Genomic DNA, 19,612 nt, shown 5'->3' with positions numbered 1-19,612 from the left:
CTGCTGGACAGTGTGGTATCCTCTAACTATATGTGATTTTGAGCTTTTGAAGTATAATCAGCTCATCTGAGAAGTGTTATAGTGATGTTCTCATTGGTGTTTGAAGATTTAGTGTGAACAACAAAAAATTTAAATTTTTTGTAATAAAATTTAAAACCATATTGAAATGATAATTTTATATATAATAAATATAATAGAATTTACTTTTAACATATATGGTTTCTAAAATTTCTTAAAATTATTTATCACCTCTCATGTGTGCCCTCTGTTCATATCTCTGTGGGACAGCATTGCTTGAAAGTTTGTAGTGTTCAGTGTTCTCGTTTCCTACCTCCTAATCTGGGACATAATAGGCAACCCCTTAATCTAAATGACCTACTTGAGAAATACCTTGGGATGCCAGGGATTGAACCAGGGCCAGGAACGTGCAAGTCAAGAACCTTTTCTACTGTACTATTTTTCTTTCTTTCTGGAAAATGGATATGCAACATTTTCTAGGACTGTTTGTTAGAAATAAAATAAAAGTTTTAGAAAATATGAACCCAGGTTTTGGTAAGAGTTTGTTATGATTTAACTTTTTTTGACTGCAATTAGGTATATAAACTGAATGCTTCATTGATTGACCAGTGTGATTTGTTCAATTTCATAAAGAATTAGTTTAGGGCTGGAAATAGTTGAATGATCCTAGCACATACTTTGCATGTGGGAAGCCTGGGTTTGATCCCTGGTATCACATGATCCCATTAGCACTGCCAAGAACTAGGAGTAGCATATAAGCAGTGTAGAGTGTAAATAACCAAGTAAATATATCCAAATAAAAATAAATAGAATGGAGAAAATAAACTATTTCTGACTTGAGAGATGAGTTTATATGATTTCCTAAATCTGCTTTCTAGCTAGCCAAAATCTCAGTGGCACTATAAGAAGACATTTTTATTATCAGAATGAATAATATAGGGTTAGTTAAAAAGGGGAATGGTTAAGTTCACTGAAGTTTAAGTTTACTATAATATGAAAGGTAAGTTAGATTTACTTGAACTTACATGGGTACATTTCCAAAGCACTTTATGGTGTAATAAGCTAGCAAGAATATTTTATTTATATGTAAGTTCTTGAACACAAAGTAATACTCTATGTTTTGTGGATGCATTTTTAAGAACTTAAAACTGCACTAAAAAAGTCGATAGGAATATTTATGTCAGACTAGTTGTTTCTAGGAGTGGGGATTTTATAGTTGTTGATTTTTCTTTTACTGTTTTGGAACCATACTTGGTAGCGCTCAGGGGCTACTTTTAGCTGTGTATTCAGGTGTCATCCCCTAGTGTGCTTGGGATACTATATATGGTGCTAGAAACTAGATTCAGTTGACTTCATATAAAGCAAGTAAGTGTCTTATTTCCTTGTGCAATCTCCTGGTCTGGGAATGGAGATTTTAAAGGGATTTTCATCTTAAAAAAATGAAAGCCTGTTGATTTATGGTTGGCCAATGCTGAGGACATTTGAAGTTCTACCAGGGGTCTTCAAACTATGGCCCACGGGCCACATATTGTATTTATTCCCATTTTGTTTCTTCACTTCTAAATAAGATATATGCAGTATGCATAGAAATTTGTTCATGGGCCCTGAGAGATAACACAGTGGCGTTTGCCTTGCAAGTAGCCCATCCAGGACCAAAGGTGGTTGGTTCGAATCCTGGTGTCCCATATGGTCCCCCCTGCCTGCCAGGAGCTATTACTGAGCAGACAGTCAGGAGTAATCCCTGAGCACTGCCGGGTGTGGCCCAAAAACCAAAAAAAAAAAATAAAAAAAGAAATTTGTTCATAATTTTTGTTTTTACTATAATCTGGCCCTCCAACTGTCTGAAGGACAGTGAACTGGCCCCCTGTTTGGACCCCTGTAATAATTTCAGCCATATTTCATTCGTTTGCTATTCCTCACTTACACAGTGATGTTTTACAGTATTAACTGGTTATGCTTTAATTTTCATAACCCATGGCTTCTTTTGCTTGGGTCATACTCTGTCTAAATTTTCACCCTTTCTATTTGACTAGCTTGTAATTAGACTTTTGTTACTATGATAGAAGCTTTGATTATTTTCTTGGCGAAGGAACTTTTGATGATTATTAAGTAAAAGAGTAATAATAGCTTATGATATGCTTTCTGGTGTTAACTAAGACAGTATGCCTTCTTCCTATGGCAGTAATGGAAGGAAAATATTACTTATTTTAGAACTTTGTTCCTTAGATATTTCACTTAGTTTCACAGGGTCATATGAAAATTTAATCTTGCTTATTCTAGAATGGACTTTTTTTGGGGGGAGGGTTGTGTTTTGGGTCACACTTGGCAGCACTCAGGGTTTATTCCTGGCTCTGTGCTCAGAAATCGCTCCTTGTAGGCACAGGGGACCATATGGGAGGCTGGGATTTGAACTAACTTCTGTCCTGGGTCAGTAGCTTGCAAGGCAAATGCTCTACTGCTCTGCTATCTCTCCAACCCTAGAATGGCTTAAGTATTTTAAGTAGTACAGTACCACCTTATTCAATTTCTTTTTTGTCTATTCCCAGATATATATTTTTGCTGATTCATGAATATTATACAAGGAACTTAAAAAGTCGAGGACATGTATATATTTGGGTTGGGTATTGTGGTGAAAATGAAGTGATTGAAGTAGCATCAGTTACTCAGATATTCATAAGCCTCTTCCTGTTTAATTGTAGTAGAATACTTCTAATGCTGGCTCTCCCTATTAGGATGTATAAAAACATAGATAACTGTGATGTTAATGATCTAGAATTTATTGTGCATCTTTTTCATCTGTATGGGTTTATTCTTCTGGGCAAAGTTGTAATAAGGTAGAAATGGAACTCAGAGCATTACCTGAACAAGTATGGCATGATTCAACAATCCTCTCAAGTATTTGCACTTAACATTTCTATTAATGTACTTGGCCTCAACCAGGACTACTCAGTAGCTCTTGTCAGAATAGTAGGACACTATTACCGAGTTAATTCCTGAGTTCAGAGTCAGGAGTGACAATGAACATAGCCAGGGGTGTTCCAAAAATGAGAGAAACAGAGAGAGACAGAGAGACCAAGAGAAACAAAGAGAGAGACAGGGACAGACAGAGCACATTGGACTAAGTAGAAATAGAAACAACATTTTTTTTGTTTAGTTGTGTTAAATAGCTCATTGTTTTTTCTTATTTGTAATAGATTTTTAAAATACTACGTACAACCTAAATATAGTTCATACGGCTTTTCATTTATTTTCCCAAAGGGGAAAATTAAATATTCTTTAAAAATAATTTCAATCTAGAGCTCTTTCTGTGCTTTATTTTATAGTATCATTCAGTATTTAACAATTGTAGGCAGAATGATAAGAAACTTGCAATTCTCTATTAATTTTTGTTACTTTACATTCAGTAGAAGCTGTTCTTTTCCTGTTTTTATTGTTTCATTATGCAAAGATAATTTCTGCTCATTCCTGAAATTTTGCTTGATATTCATGCCTCACAATGAAGCTTTGTGGTCTTAACAAATAAAATTGAGAATGAGAATGTGACAGTAATTTAGATTTTTTCCCTCACTAAAATTGTTACATTGTTTATACTATATTAGCTTCTCTTATTTGCCACAGATTAGGCAGAAATAGACGTTTATAGGGGCTGGAGAGCTAGCATGGAGGTAGGGCATTTGCCTTGCATGCAGAAGGACAGTGGTTCAAATCCCGACATCCCGTATGTTCCCCCGAGCCTGCCAAGAGCGATTTCTGAGTGTAGAGCCAGGAGGAACCCCTGAGCACTGCCGGTGTGACCCCAAAACAAATAAACAAAAACGTTTAGGAATATCTAACTGATTGCTATATGAGATATTATAGGAATGGGGACTGAAGAGATAGTACATATAGTAAGGTGCTTGTCTTGTATGTGGCTGGCCCTGGTATGATATCTGGCAGGCATATGGTCTCCTGAACACTATTAGTAATAATACCTGAGCACAGAGCCCTGAGCATAGCTTAGTGAGGCCCCAAACCTAAAAACAAACAGATTTTTTTTAGAAGTGTGAAGTTCTAGAATAACATAGCTTCCAAAATTCTGGATTGACTTTATAATTTATTTACATGATAGATAAAATTTAATAAAATTTATAACCTGTTTCTGAATTTTAGTTTTGAAAACTATACACAGTAATAGAACATTGGCTCTGGAGCCAAACTTTCTGGGTTCAACATGCATTCTATCTACATCTACTTTCCTATTGTTTTATTAAAACAAAAAATAATTTTAATAATATTTAAAATTGATAAATAGAAAAATTTAAATAATATCATAAGTCTTCATAAATATTATTTGAAAGATTCTCCATGAATTCATTATGTGTTTTTATCCTTTAGAGTACACATGAATGTTTCAAATGTATGCCACTTGGGTGATCCACAATTTTCCTATGTAGTGGGACTAGAATCTCTAATATTTAGGCTATCTTACATCCTCTGATATATTTAGCTTTATAATAAGTATCAGTAGGAGGCCTAGAATTTTCTTTGTTTCTTTTCTTTTCTTTTCTACTCTTATTTTCTCTTTTTATTCTTTTCTTTTTATTTTGGGGCCACAACCAGTGATGCACAGGGGTTACTTCTGGCTCAGAGCTCAGGAATTATGCCTGGCAATAGTGAGGGTGTGAGGATGAAGATCGGGACGTATGGGATGGCTGGTATTGAAGTTGGGTTGATCCCTTGCAAGGCTTTAACAAAACTTTTATTTAATGAATACTTTATATAATTTTAGAAATGATCCTCCCCTCTCCCCAATAGGTGGTTGCTACTGATGTAGCCTGTAGTTCCTTCACTTCTCTCCTTTACCTCCTTTTTGATATCCTAATAGTGTCTCCTGATAATAGCAGGACTTAATAGGAAACCAACAATTTAGACATCCAGAAAAGGCAATTTTCAATATCTCAGCACTAAGTATAGAACGGAGTGTCAAAGACAGTATAGGTAGGTGACAGAAAGACGGTAGCGTAAGAGTAACATGTCTTGCTAAAAGAAATAATCATTAAACATTAAATGTGTTGGGGCTGGAGCAATGATGCAGCGGTAGGGCATTTGCTTTGCACAAACCACAATTTGATCCCTGGCATTTCCATATGGTCCCCTAAGCCAGGAGTGATTTCTGAACGCATAGCCAGGAGTAATTCCTCAGCATTACTGAGTCTGCCCCCCCCAAATGTGTATATGTTTTATTATGTTCACAATATATGTATCAGTTTTATTTGTTCATACAAATGCTTTTATTTCTTATTAAACTAAAGCTGATGCATAGAAGTATTTAATGTTTAGGTATAATCATAATTTGATACTTTAAAAAATTCATTTTATTTTATTGAAACCACTGTGATTTACAAAGTCCTTCATAGTTGGGTTTCACATGTACAGTGAATCAGGGCCAATCCCACCACCAGTGTTGACCTCCCTCTACCATGTTCTCAGAGTGTATGCCAACCACCACCCTTTACCCCTACCCTGCCAGTATTACAGGCCCATTTATCATAATTTGATACTTTTATGCATTATAAGATTATCTGGAATTTATAGTATCTGTCCCCATAGTTAACAGTTTTGTTCAGTTGTGATGAGGAATTTTAAGATCTGTTTTCTCAATCACTTTCACATATTATACATCTTTTATATTGTATTATTGATGTGATTTCTGTTCTATGTTTTATAGCCCATGACTTAAAATAGGAAGTTGGTGCCTTTTGAGCTCCAAATCTATTTTTCCCTAATACAGTTTGTTTTAAGCACTCTTCTATTGTTTAAGTTTATTTTAGTTGTTTGATTGCAAAACTAATTTTATATTGGTTTATGAATATTAAAGTTAAATTTTAAGGTTGTAGGTTCATTTTTGGTTTTTGGGCCAGACCCGGTGACGCTTGGGGGTTACTCCTGGCTCTGCACTCAGAATACTCTCCTGGCTTGGGGGACCATATGGGAAACTGGGGGATTGAACCAAGGTCCTTCTTAGGCTAGTGGTGCAAGGCAGATACCTTACTGCTTGAGCTACTGCTCAAGCCCCAGGTTGTAGGATATTTTATATTACAAAATGTTCCGCAGTAAATTTCACTAATGCTCTATTGTTGAACAGCTAGTTTTCCAGTTTTCACAGTTACAATGCTTCAGTGAGAATTGTTTTACATAAATATACCTACAACATGAGCATTTGTGATTTAAAATTACTATTTATAAACTTAGCATGGTTACCACTCCAATATACCTTTTATACATGATTCAATGTTTGGTTTAAATTTATGTAGAAAGGATGAGAATTATTCCATGGCTTAAATCTTAAATGTGACATCTGACAGTAGAATTAGTCTAGGGACTTATATGTAGGGTAGTCAAGATAACTTTCAGCTGGTTAATAATGAAAAGAAGAAATAATTAAGCATCTAGAACTAGGGAATATGTATTAACACTGACCTGATGAAAGTAGGGAAAATAAAATAAAGAGAAAGAAATTGCATACATTCATCAAGTACTAAATAAGCCTGAAGTCCATGAAACTAGTAGAAAAAAATAGCCTCTTTAGAGGTAGCAGAGGAATTATTTCTATACAAATTTTGACTTTTAAAGGTATGTTCTGGCAATTCCTCAACCCCATCAATATTTTTGGTTTGCTTGTTTTTTTTTTGTTTTTTTTGTTTTTTTTTTTTTTTGTTTGTTTTTTGGTTTTTGGGCCACACCCGGCGGTGCTCAGGGGTTACTCCTGGCCGTCTGCTCAGAAATAGCTCCTGGCAGGCACGGGGGACCATATGGGACACCGGGATTCGAACCAACCACCTTTGGTCCTGGATCGGCTGCTTGCAAGGCAAACGCCGCTGTGCTATCCCTCCGGGCCCTTGCTTGTTTTTTGTATATTTTCTGTTTTGGGCCACACCAGGAGGTGCTTAGGTTTACTCCTGGCTCTGCTCAAGGCAACTCCTGGCAGGCTCAGGGGAACCATCAGGGGTGCCAGGGATTAAACTCAGGTCAACCAATTCCCCATCCGTATGCTATTGATCTGGTCCCAGCCCCTCACTTTTTAATACTTGTTTGCTATTAAAGAACACTGGGCCTTGCACACTGCAGACCCAGGTTTGATCTCTGGTACCCCTTTGTAGTACACCAATTCCATCAGTGATTTCTGAGTGCAGAGCTAGAAGTAAAACATGAGCACCTCTGGGTCTGGCCCAGAAGAAACCAGAAAATCCAAAATTGAGACATTAACTGCATAGATAATTATATTTTTAAAGAGAAAATATTCTTTTACTTATTTTCTGCAAGAAAAGTATTGGTGTGGTTCTTTATTTTGTATACACTTAAGTTAAACATGTATTTTTGCGCTTTTAAAACAAAAAATGCCTTATACTCTGTATAATTTAAACTTCTACTAAATTTCTGACTTAAAAACTATTCAACATGATCCTCTTTCTGTGTAGTTTTATCTCTAATTTTTAGTAATTGTACACTGTTCTAAGCTATTATATAGCTTAGAATATTGTGTTTTAAATATTGTGTACTCACTATTTATAATTTTTTTCATGTTTTTTTGTTTGTTTTTGTTTTGTTTTTGGGCTGCACCTGGCAGTGCTCAGGGGTTACTCCTAGCTCTGCGCTCAGAAATCGCTCCTTGTATGCTTGAGGGGACCTTATGGGATGCCGGAAATCGAACCCGGGTCTGTCCTGGATCGGCCACATACAAAGCAAATGCCCTACTGCTTTGCCATTTCTCCAGCCCTCTTTATCTTTGTTTTAACTGTGCTGCAATGAGTAAGCCTTACTTTTCTAAAATCTGAGCTCTATTTTTCCTAGTGATATCTTCTACTTTCTGTAAAAAAGTAATTCTTAGAGTAGAAATTAGATTGTGGAAAAAAACATGCACTATGTATTCATATATAGTGCCATTTTGGGGGGGCAATACTTAAAATATGTATTATTACTCATTTGGTAATAAGGATTAATTTTGTGTTAACTTCAGTATGACAGACGAAAGTGCTAGTGGCTTTGGCCACAAATTTGCAATTTCATAAAAGAAAGACAAATTCTAATCATTCTGTAATACAAAATATTATAAGAATGAAACAGATGATTGATGTGAAGCACTTTGAGTTTCTCTAAGAATAATAAGATATAATCCAATTTAAAATACAAATGCACTACTTTCAGACTTTATTTCATTAATGGCCCTATCAAATATAAACTATCTAGCTACTTCCTAAAGTACTCCCATCACCTGAAATAACTGAGGTCTGGTTATGGAAGTATAGGAAGGAGACTGCTTAGTAATTGCTGTGATAAAGTGGGATGCAATAGATAATGAATATAATTTACCTCTGATGTCTGGTATTGGGACTGATTCATGCCATCAGCTCTTCCCTAAGACCTCACACATTCCCAAAGACCTCATGCATTCCTCTTATTTTAATTCCTTTAAAATTATCTCCTTTATTTCACAACCATATCATGTAAAGTTAAGCTGAACTAAGTGAATTTTGGGATGCTACTTTAAATAAATTTGGTCACATTGTTAGGTCATATGGTCACATTGTTAAGATGATTTTAGAGATTAGGAATTTTAGTGTTTGGGGACACATTTGGGAAATTCCATTCTTATATCCTTTCAAGAAGAACAACTTTAACAACTTAAACACTTTAAATATAACAAATATAATGCTAATGTCAACACCAGTTTAAAACTCTTATTTTATGGAAGACATGTGACTTCTTATTCCTACCAAATAAGGAGCTTATTAAAAAATGAAATTCCTAAATCATAATTTAGAACCTGTGCATATTAAGTCCAATCTTTTAACAAACTTCTAAGTAATAACTGACTTATACTGTTTTTAATACTGGTATTTCAGTGTACCTTAAGATCCTAAAATATTGTTTTGAAATTCTGGCATATAAAAAGTAAATTCACGGGCCCGGAGAGATAGCACAGCGGCTTTTGCCTTGCAAACAGCCGATCCAGGACCAAAGGTGGTTGGTTCGAATCCTTTCTGAGCAGACAGCTAGGAGTAACCCCTAAGCACCGCTGAGTGTGGCCCAAAAAACAAAACAAAACAAAACAAAACAAAAAAAGTAAATTCAGAATAATAAAGTGGGCCCTTTCATAGAGTATGGAAAATAAGTAACTTGTAAAACTTGAATAAAGGAAAAAATAAGTAAAATTTGATATCTGATCTTATTTTTCACTGAGAAAATGTTGCTTTGTAATGTGTTAGAAAAATGAGCTATTATAAAGTAATTTTAATATCTCTTTTATTTGTTTTAGATAAGATGGGAAAAAAACATCACTTTGGGGGAACCACCAGGATTCTTACATTCTTGGTGGTGGTAAGTATTTTTTATTCCATTTTTACTAACTAAGGTGTTGCACTTCAGTAAGCCCACACTGTCTTTGTAATTTCATCTTTCTCTTTTATATATCTTCATTTTCTGAAATTACCTTTTTGTAAGTAGCATTTAAAAAATGATGATTCTCAAAACCAAATGTCATTTAACTTATACAAAATCCTATTCAGTCATGGTGGAATCCGGTCTGTTATATGACCTCTTGCTTCAGTTATAAAGTAATTCTGCTTAGTCAATTGGGGTATGTGACAAAATGCAACAGACTAGAGAGCTCAAAAAATGATTTGAACTGGAGAGATAGTATAGGGGGAAAGGCATTTGACTTTGAGCAGCTGAACTCCAGTTCCATCCTGGCACCATATATGAACCCCTAAGCACAGAATCAGGAGTAAGCCCTGAGCACCTTGGGTGTTCTCCACTCTTCCCAAGAACAGTTCATTTTTTCACCATTTTAGAAGTCTAATATAAGCAGTCAGTATTAATCTGTTTCTGGTGAGAGGTCTTTTTCTGGTCTCTTTTGTAGGTGACTAATTTCTGATTGTGTTCTCCATAGCAGTTTACACACTTCTTTCTAATATCTCTTCTTCTTGAGGCAATAATCTAAACATAGCAGCTCCATTCTCAAGACTTCTTTTAAATTTCAGACTAAAAATATGAATAGCTCAAGATAAGTAATTCTTAGGAGATTCAGAAGAGAGTTCATTAGGAACACACAAAAAAGCTTGTTTAAATGATGTTGAAGGATCTCTGAAACAATATTAAAGGTATACAAGCTTATAAATTTTACTGTGATGCAAGTATACCTCCCTTCCACTTCTTCCCCTTCCTTTCCCTTCTCTTGTCTTCCCTTCCCATCTTTTCCTCCCCTTCCATTCCCTCACCAACCCTCCCCTTCTATTCCTCCCCTTTTTTTCTTCCTTTCCCCTCCCCTTCCCTTACTCTTCTTTCCCTTTTCTCTTCCCTCTTTTCTTTTCCGTATTAGAGTTCCCAGTCATTGCCTCATCTCTTAACATTTTATTTAAAAGAAAAATCAGAATATTCCTTCTAGTGTGATATGCCTTATTTCTTTGGAACATTATTTAATGCTCATTATCTTTGAAATCTCTCTTGAAAACATGCATTTCTAGAAGTCCCATGATGAATGGAACCACACTCAGTCAGTTGTGGTTGTGGGTTTCCCTTGTTTGTCTCACACATGAAAGGCAGGAGCAGGTGCAGCCCCTGGATTCAGAGTTGTTCCTGTATTTGAAAAACGGTTCCTTTTAGTTCAGCTTCATCATTGGGCTGTCTTCCTAGTTGTGATAAGGCTGCTCTTTTAGAATATGGGACATTCTAAAAGTCAAGTTTTCTTTCACATAGTATACGTTTATATCTAGATATGAACTGTAAATATGTAGTCGATCACTGTCTGAAAAATGTCTCTTCACCTGTTGACAATCATTTTGGATGATTCCAAATAGCTTAACACAATGGCATAAAGAACTTTTTCAGAAGTCTAGAATTGCCTAATCACTGTTTGCACGGTAACTTGCTGGCACTTTTTATGGTAGTACATGGAATGCATGTGTGAAAAATGATTAGTAGAAAGTCTTGGAATGGTTGATCCTATGTTCACAGAATGACAAGAAGCTGGAGTCAGATAAATTGTGTGTGCAACATTAATAAGTGATAGAATTAAAGGTTAGAGACAAAAGCAATAGACAGGTTATGAAATCCTAATATATATATATATATATATATATATATATATATATATATATATATATATATATATATATATATATAAAGATTTTAGACTGCAACACAAGTTGTTTTTGTTTTTGTTTTGGGGTACACCCAGCAGTGCTCGGGTTGGTTACACCTGACTGCTTTCAGAAGTGACTCTTGGCAAGCTTCAGGGACCATATGGGCTGCATGGGATCAAACTAGGTCAACTGCATGCAAGGCAAATATCCTATCTGCTGTACTATCGCTCCAAATTCCCCCCCCCCTTTTTTTTACAAGGTGCATCATGATAAAGATTAAATGAAAGAGTTATTGGGGCTGGAGAGATAGCATGGAGGTAGGGCATTTGCCTTGCATGCAGAAGGATGGTGGTTCGAATCCTGGCATCCCCTATGGTCCCCTGAGCCTTTCAGGAGCAATTTCTGAGCATAGAGCCAGGAGTAACCCCTGAGTGCTGCCGGGTGTGACCCAAAACCAAAATAAAATAAAATAGTTATCATGGCATGATAGTATTGTCAGGATTAACAACTAAAGGGCCCTACTACTTGTATTTTTTAAACAGAATAGGTTTGAGCTTTTATATAATAAAGTTAGAAAGAGTAGAAACAGTTGAAGATGTATGAAAGAAAATATATGGGTAGACATACATGAATCCTGGAGAGAAAGTGATTATTTTTGTTTTGTTTTGTTTTGTTTTGTTTTAGGGCTATACCTAGCAGTACTTAGAACTACTTTGGGGTCTGCACTCAGGAATTACCGCTAGTGGTGCTTGGTGTTTGGAATTTATATGCTATGATGAGTGTCAAATGTGGGTTGGAGGTATGCAAGGCAAATACCCTGTCCTCCATATTATCTCTTTGGCTCCAGGCAGATTAATTTTATTTTAATATAGAAAAGAGAATAGTATTTGATTTTACTTTACTTAGGGCAACTCATTTATCTTTTAATTCTGATGTGACTTTCTATATAATTTCCTTTTCTTTACCCAGTTTACAGTATGCTCAGAGCTGTATTATTTTCATGCATCTCATATTAAACATCTTTACCTGGATCAAATCCCTTTCAAAACTTTCTTTTCCTTCACCCAATTTTTCATAAAGATTCTCAGTTCTACTATTAGTTTCAGAAATAGAAATGCTGAAGTTTCTTTCATTGTTCTTTTTTGTGTAATCTTAAAACATATACTTTAAAAAGCTTCCTGACAAAATATTAAAAGAAGAAATGCTGTCACAATTTCTATTTAATCTCATTTCTTCTTTTATTTTAATTTCAGGAGCTCCAGAAGTAGTGGACAAGAGCCTCCCCCAACGATATCACAGCTGGGCCATGCAGTATAGTGTTTGGGTCCAGTGATATCTGGTGGTGTGCCTGGGCATCCAGGACTATACCCTATAGTAGTTGGAAGTGAGGAACCAGGCAATAACAGGGATCATATTCAGGCTCTTTGCATTCATACTGATCCATCTGCCTGGCCTTGCTATTTTTTTATATACATAAATTGCTCTCTAAAATGTCTCTGGGCCTTTGTGTGTATATTCTGAACTTAAAATTATATGGAATTGCATAGAAAATAAGCTAATAGCCAAGACTATTCCACAAAATTCAACTTTATCTGGCAATTGGAAGTAAAATTTTGTAGTACTGTAATCATTTTAGAGTGTAATAAGTGGTATCAGGGATAGCTAAGAATTACCAAAACCCATATGAAAACAATAGTATTGGAATTAGTTATCTGGATCACTTAAATAGTATCATGCTTATTATTGGCAAACTGGTCCTTATTCATCTGTTATGTGATCAGTGTAATAGGAGTGTTTTGTTACTAAATATATATTTGATTAGGACTTCATAGAAATATTGGGCTATAATGACAACAGCTTGGATAGGAGGAGTTTAATCACATTGAGATGGGAATGAGAGAGAAAACGAGATCAGAGGTAGTCACACTATCAGGAAAAGGAGAAACATTTCTGAGAGAATAGAAAAGGGATGTGAAATCCAGGGAGAAATTTAGTAGAGAGAAGGCATTGTAAAAAACTGATGAAATCTTCTACTAAATAGTAAAAATTAGAAAATAAATTGAGGTGAAATTTATTCATTTAACAGGAAAAAACATTTTTTTTCCTATTTGTGCTAGTTCTGGGAAATTTTTGTAGAACGTCATTATTGCCATTTTACTTTATTGAATTTTGTGGTGGTGATGGTGGTGGTGGGTGTATAAAGTTCCTCAACAGTGCTTGAGGACCATGGTCAGTATCAGTGATACTCAGCTCAGCACTTCAATACTGTTCAGGTCCAATGCAACTGAGGACCACCACAGACACAACAGCAGTGCTTATGTGCCACCAGACTATATGTGAAGGTGTTAGGATGTGGGGGCATTTGGTTCCAGGAATTAGCTTTGAGGTTTTGTGATATAAAGCATGTCTCTAGCACTTTAAGCCATTTCTGGCATCTATAGACCACTACTTGTAGAATACTCAGGAAATGGGTAGGAGGTCTAGGGTTCAGGTCAGCTAACAAGGTGCTTGTCTTATCTGGGATATGTAACTGCCACACACTATGGCAGCTGCAGAGACTATCAGAATGTAGGATCTTGCCCATACTCAAAATGATGCTTAATATTGTACTCACAGAATGGCATCAATAATATAATAATCAAAGTTATTACATTAAAGTTAAATATATTAAATACAATATTTAAAATTTAAAGGATTAAATAATATGTTTAGTATATGATGTTTGTATCTAACACATGTTAAATTTTCTTGATATTTTAAAATTATGAATTTATGACTCAGCCACAGGTATTGTGAGCATTTTGTGTAGCTGACCATTTGTGGGTGGGGTTTGGGGATTCCCTGCTATGTTCAGGGATCACTCCTACTGATCCTAGCCACTCCTAGTGGGCTCCAGGAATCATATAATGTATCAGGGATCAACTCTGGTTAGTGCATCTTACACACTGTACTAACTTCCTGGCCCAAATATTGGACAAAATTTAATGACTGCATTTTTAAGACATATAAGCATACGAATTTGTGTACATATAAATTCTGAGATAATGAGGATGGACATAAATTTTTCATTAAAAACCCTCCTTATTCTTATGAATTGTTTCCTTCAATGTGAAGTTTCCTTCAATAGGAAATAACAATTTATTTATAAAATATTCTTGAGTCAATCAAAACTATGTTAGTCCCTTAGTTATTAATGTTTAAATTGGTAATAAATGGCCTTCTCTTTTAATTTTAATTTTTCGATTATTCTAAATCTAGTCAGTGACATAAAGGTTATATAATTATGTTACCATCCTATCTTCTGGGGCACATCTGGCTTTTTATTTACTTTGTAGGTTTCTCTGACAGCCATTTTTGCTTTCTGGGCTCCCTTGAGATACTGACAGTTAGCTAAGTCATTTCAGCTCATCTTCTTACACAGAAGAAAAAAACAGTGTTTGGAAAGAAAGTCTCAGTGGGGGTGTCCTAGATTTCCCTTTCATTTATGTTGAAAAATTTTAACAATAATAATAGATGACAAAATAATATACATTTTATTGTTTTGCAAGGTTTGTTTTTTTATGAATTCTTTGTCTTTTACCTTTTTAAAATACTGCATTTTTATTTGTTTTTCTTTAGAAGTTAAGAGACTGCAAACCTAGAGTATCTTTTTGTCATGATGAGTCCATCACATTTCAAGAATAATATTTTGGTTTTAAGTTCAATAAATGTAGGGATTAAAGGAATTCAAAAGTTCCTTTACAAAAGGGTCTTGGATTATAGAAAAAGGAAGTTTTGGGCCAGAGAGATAGCATGGAGGTAAGGCGTTTGCCTTTCATGCAGAAGGTTATTGGTTCGAATCCCAGCATCCCACATGGTCCCCCGAGCTTGCCAGGAGCAATTTCTGAGTGTGGAGCCAGGAGTAACCCCTGAGCGCTGCCGGGTGTGACCCAAAAACCAAAAAAAAAAAAAAAAGTTATATTGTCTGGAGATCCAGAACTTTCTGGGACTCAAGGAATTCATTTAATATATCATCAGAAGAGTTTACTAAAGTGCATCAGTTAATTTCTTCAACTAAAATCAAATCATGTATTGCTATAAACTTTCCTACTAAAAAAGCATGGTCCTTCCTCTTTGTGAGAGATATGCCCACATTTTCATAGGACAAATGTTACATTGTCATTCTATCAGCCCATAGCATAAACTTTTGCCAAGAGGATTTGTAAAATCTTTTTTTTTTTTTTTTTTTGGATTTGTAAAATCTTAATAGGAGAGTAATATAGAATTTCTAGGTGAACATACTCTTGGGAACTATAATTTATCCTACGACTCATAATTTGAAATGGAATTGCAATTTTCGAGTAAACTCATGCTAGTTTCTGGATCCAGAGTTATTACATAGGACCCATGGATTATATTTCTGTGTGTCATATATGATAGCATACTGCATAGATTAGGGACTTACTACAAGATGGAAATATCATTAGAAGAAAATAGAAGCTTTAATTTTAATATCTAAAGGCTTTATAGAGGTCTTCTGGTTATACGCTCATTTTCTAAATTGTAAAATAAGAGTATATAAATTAATTGATCTGTCTGCTATGCCACAAGCTAATATTGAGTCATTTGCAGAATGTGGACAGAAATCATGTGTCTTGATCATAGTGCAACATTTTTGTTGCTGTTGTGATGCAGTGAATATTAAAATGATACTGTACACATGGATTGAGTTTTATAACTTTGATAAGAGCATGTAAATGCACGTGCCATCTATGAAGCTTATAACACATGAATATCATAGCACTTTGAATTTATTGTTTTGCTTTATGAGTTAAATTTTACAAAATACATCTTATTAATTTAATTATGAATCTTGCTTCATGCATCATTTTTTTTAAATTGGAGAGTTATCATATTTTTATGTGTATTCTTTATTGTTACTGTCTCAAACCTTTCTTATGATCTTATGTGTATGGTCTTTAAAATGATGGATTAAGAATAATACATATACAGAAAAGAATATTAAATTATCCTTGGCACTATGAGATGGTGCCTACAACAAGTCTGACCATGGCTTTTTCCTAGTTTGCTTATGTGAGAAATACACATAACAAAATTTCATTCTTCTTAAAAACCTTCACCACTTTAAGTCTAATTCAATATTGTAAGTACATTTATAATGTTGTGCATCCATACCTACTACCCATATAATTCTTTCCATCCTGCAAAATGGTAGATCTATAATCATTGACCAGTATGTTAAACATTTGCCCTTCCTACTCAAAGACAACCAACATTTTTTTTTGTTTAATTTTGTGTACTCTAAGCACCCTGTATAGTAGAATCACAACAATATTTTACTGAAGATATTTTGATATCTATTTTAAAAACTATTGGGATTTATTTTGTGATCTAACATATCTTGGAACATGTCTTGTGTGCTCTTGAGAATAATGTTGGGAACAATTTTTTATATATTACCAAATTAGTTTATTATATTGTATACATTGTCTATTCTTTTTTGCTTATCTTCTGTGTGGTTTTTCATCTATTATTGAGAGCGAAGTATTAATAATTTCTCTTTTTAATAAATATAAAGCTATGTATTCTTCCCTTGGGTAAATTTCTTTAAAGCATATATTTAATTACATTTATTGAAAGAGATTATGTATAGAAGAGACTTCAAGAATAGTATTGACATAAGCTGTTTGTCTTGCATGATACTGACCAGGGTTCTACCCAAATGATCACCCCTATATGGTCTTCTGAACACCCCTGGAGTGATCTCTGAGTTCAAAGCTAGGCTTAAGCCCTGAGCAGCACTGAGTATATTTTCCTTATTCTCCAATAAAAAAGAGCGACATATTGGAAATGTTCAATTTTCAGAAATTTCGTAATTTCTGACTTTATTAACTTACTTTATTATTCCTAATTGCAATCTTGTAATATATTAATTTCTTGTTAATACTTCATTAAGATAAAATTAGAGCTAAACAATATTGTCATTTAATCTTTTTATAAAATGTCACTATATTTGTAAATAATCATTTGCATTATATATTTAGTAAATTACTATTCCATCAGACAATTAATTTTTACAAAATAATTTTATCAGTTTTTCTTAAAAGTTGTACTAGATTAATTTTCAGAGCAGATTTTATGGTATTTACTGTAAAAACAGGGAATTAAAAAAGATATAAAGATAAATGTCATATTATTACATACAAGTATCTATTGTGCTATCATCATTTAAAGATAAGTACTATAAAGTTTTGGTTTTAAAACCATTGCTTATTTAAAAAATAGGATATGTTTAATGGCAATATACTGTAATTCATGACAATTGAGCCAAAGGAAAACATTTAGATGTTTTCCTATACAATTATAGTTCTTATACTTAATTTATTAGTATTTAAAATTTTTTATTTTATTTTTCCCCAGCCTAAATTTTTTTCCCCAGCCTAAATTTTCCCCTAAATTTTTTTAAAGGCACATGGGAAGATGAAATAGAGCTTTTAACTGCTCTTAATTCTCTCAAAGGGACTGAAATGTACTTAAAAAGATTTTTTTTTTTGCCTTTTTGGGTGTACTTTTTTCTTATTGTAGAAATTTAAAAGGAAATAATTGGAAGTACTTAGTATTTCATATTTTTCACTTCCAAGGTAAACATTTAATTTACTTATGTTATAAAACACCTAGAATGCTTTCTCCTAAGGGGAAAGTTGAAATGAAATTTCAATGATCGATACAAAGGTGACAGATTTGCTAGGTTTTATTCTACTATTAGCTATACTCTCAGAATAATTGTTGTCCCTTAATAATATGTATTTATTTTAACTTGTATGCTACCTAATTTTAGTTTTAATATTAAGTTTATTATAGGTCTGTCACCTTGCTTATTCATGTAATTTAATTTTCCCAACATTTGATTTTTTAAAAGAAAAAGATATATTTCAGATATGTTCAATTCTAAAAATCTACTTTCACCCCTAGATTATGTTTCAAGAGTGGAAACATACAATAAAAATAAAATTTTTCCACCCCCCCCACATATATATATATATATTGATTTTTTGACGTCCTTATTTTGATGTAGATATTGAACTTGATGTCTCTTTTTATTTTATATTATTTTATCTTATCTTTCTCTTTCTTTTTGCACTCTGGCATGATTCGAATTCAGAACCAAGACTATAGTGTGATGCTTCTCTTTATTGCTGTAAGGCTCACTGGATATTTAATTTGACATTTATTTTTGTATTGCTATGGTGTTTCAATTACCTTTTTCAAGTCCTCTCTTAAACTGAGGCTGATAGCCACTAGAAGGACTCTGCCCATTTTCAGCATATTTTTATTATTTTTTTTAAATTTTTTTGCTTAATATTTACCTCATTCTATTGCTTTTCTTTTCCTCAAACAAAACCACATAACTCGATTTATCTAGCTTAGCCTCTCAGATAAAGGGAGAAACAAGGGAGGGCACCAGGACCAAACAGATGTATGATCACTGATAGTAAGCTAGACAAAGAGGAGACCACCTACTCTAGCAGCCCGGAGTATGATGGTGGGGGATATGAGTTGCAGGTAGGGAAGGGAGAAGGGGGGAGGACAAATTTGGTGGTGGGTATTCCCCTGATTCAATGTTAATATGTACCTAAAATACTAATGTAAAAGATAAGTAAGCCACTATGATCAAAATAAAAATTAAAAAAAATTACAATTTCATTTACAGTGTAATTGTTTTGCCTATCACCAAAAGTCTTGATATGTGTTTTCTTTATCTTTAGTCACTTGCTCATTGCTAAGTTCATAGATTAAATGATGTCCAGAGCCATTTATTTAATCAACATAATTCATCAGTCAATCAGTAAATAGGCTCATAAGTGGACAACAAAATTATTTTGAATAAAAGTAACAAATCACTTTATTGATTAAATCATGATATTACTTAACTTTCTTCAAGAGAAAGTTATAAAAATACTTTATCTCAATCCTATGCTTAATTAATGTAAGTAATTTGGAGTGGAGTGAATTATATTTAAAAATAATTCTCTCTAGGAAAATATTATATTAACACCAATATAATGTAATTATTAAATTATTGTATAGAAATTCTTGCCTGAATTTTCAAAGAAACATTGTCTTTGAGGAAAAAACATACTTTATGAAAGAATGAAATGTCTTTTACTTATGAAATTGTGAGCTCTTATTTGGCTTTTTAAAATATTATATTGTTTTCTTTAATGTTGCCATAATTTTTTTTAGTGTATTTTGGGATCTCTACTGTGCAGCTCCAGAAAGACGGGAAACATGTGAACATTCAAGTGAAGCAAAAGCCTTTCATGATTATGTAAGTTAACCTTTTATTTTGCTGAGTTATATTGTCAGTCTTCTATCTGTTGCTCTGGAAAAAAATATACCATATTGTTTTTTCCTTTGTTAAGAAATTGTTTGCATTTTTTCTCTCTTTCTTTCTCTCCCTCTTTCCTCACTTG

At 33.9% G+C, this 19,612-nt stretch overlaps 1 protein-coding gene across 6 annotated transcripts in view; it reads left to right on the top strand.

The window, feature by feature from the left end:
• Positions 1 to 19,612, top strand: part of SSBP2 (single stranded DNA binding protein 2) — a 282,705-nt gene that overhangs the window by 95,672 nt on the left and 167,421 nt on the right. For all 6 annotated transcript variants that reach the window (XM_049766151.1, XM_049766144.1, XM_049766165.1 and 3 more), the window contains exons 3-4: positions 9,314 to 9,375; positions 19,383 to 19,467. In XM_049766151.1, coding sequence (XP_049622108.1) covers positions 9,314 to 9,375; positions 19,383 to 19,467 — 147 coding nt within the window. The remainder of the gene's footprint in view (positions 1 to 9,313; positions 9,376 to 19,382; positions 19,468 to 19,612) is intronic.

Source organism: Suncus etruscus, chromosome 2 (genome assembly GCF_024139225.1).
Source record: "Suncus etruscus isolate mSunEtr1 chromosome 2, mSunEtr1.pri.cur, whole genome shotgun sequence".
NCBI classification, from domain to species: domain Eukaryota; kingdom Metazoa; phylum Chordata; class Mammalia; order Eulipotyphla; family Soricidae; genus Suncus; species Suncus etruscus.
This window is presented reverse-complemented; position numbering and strand designations above follow the sequence as displayed.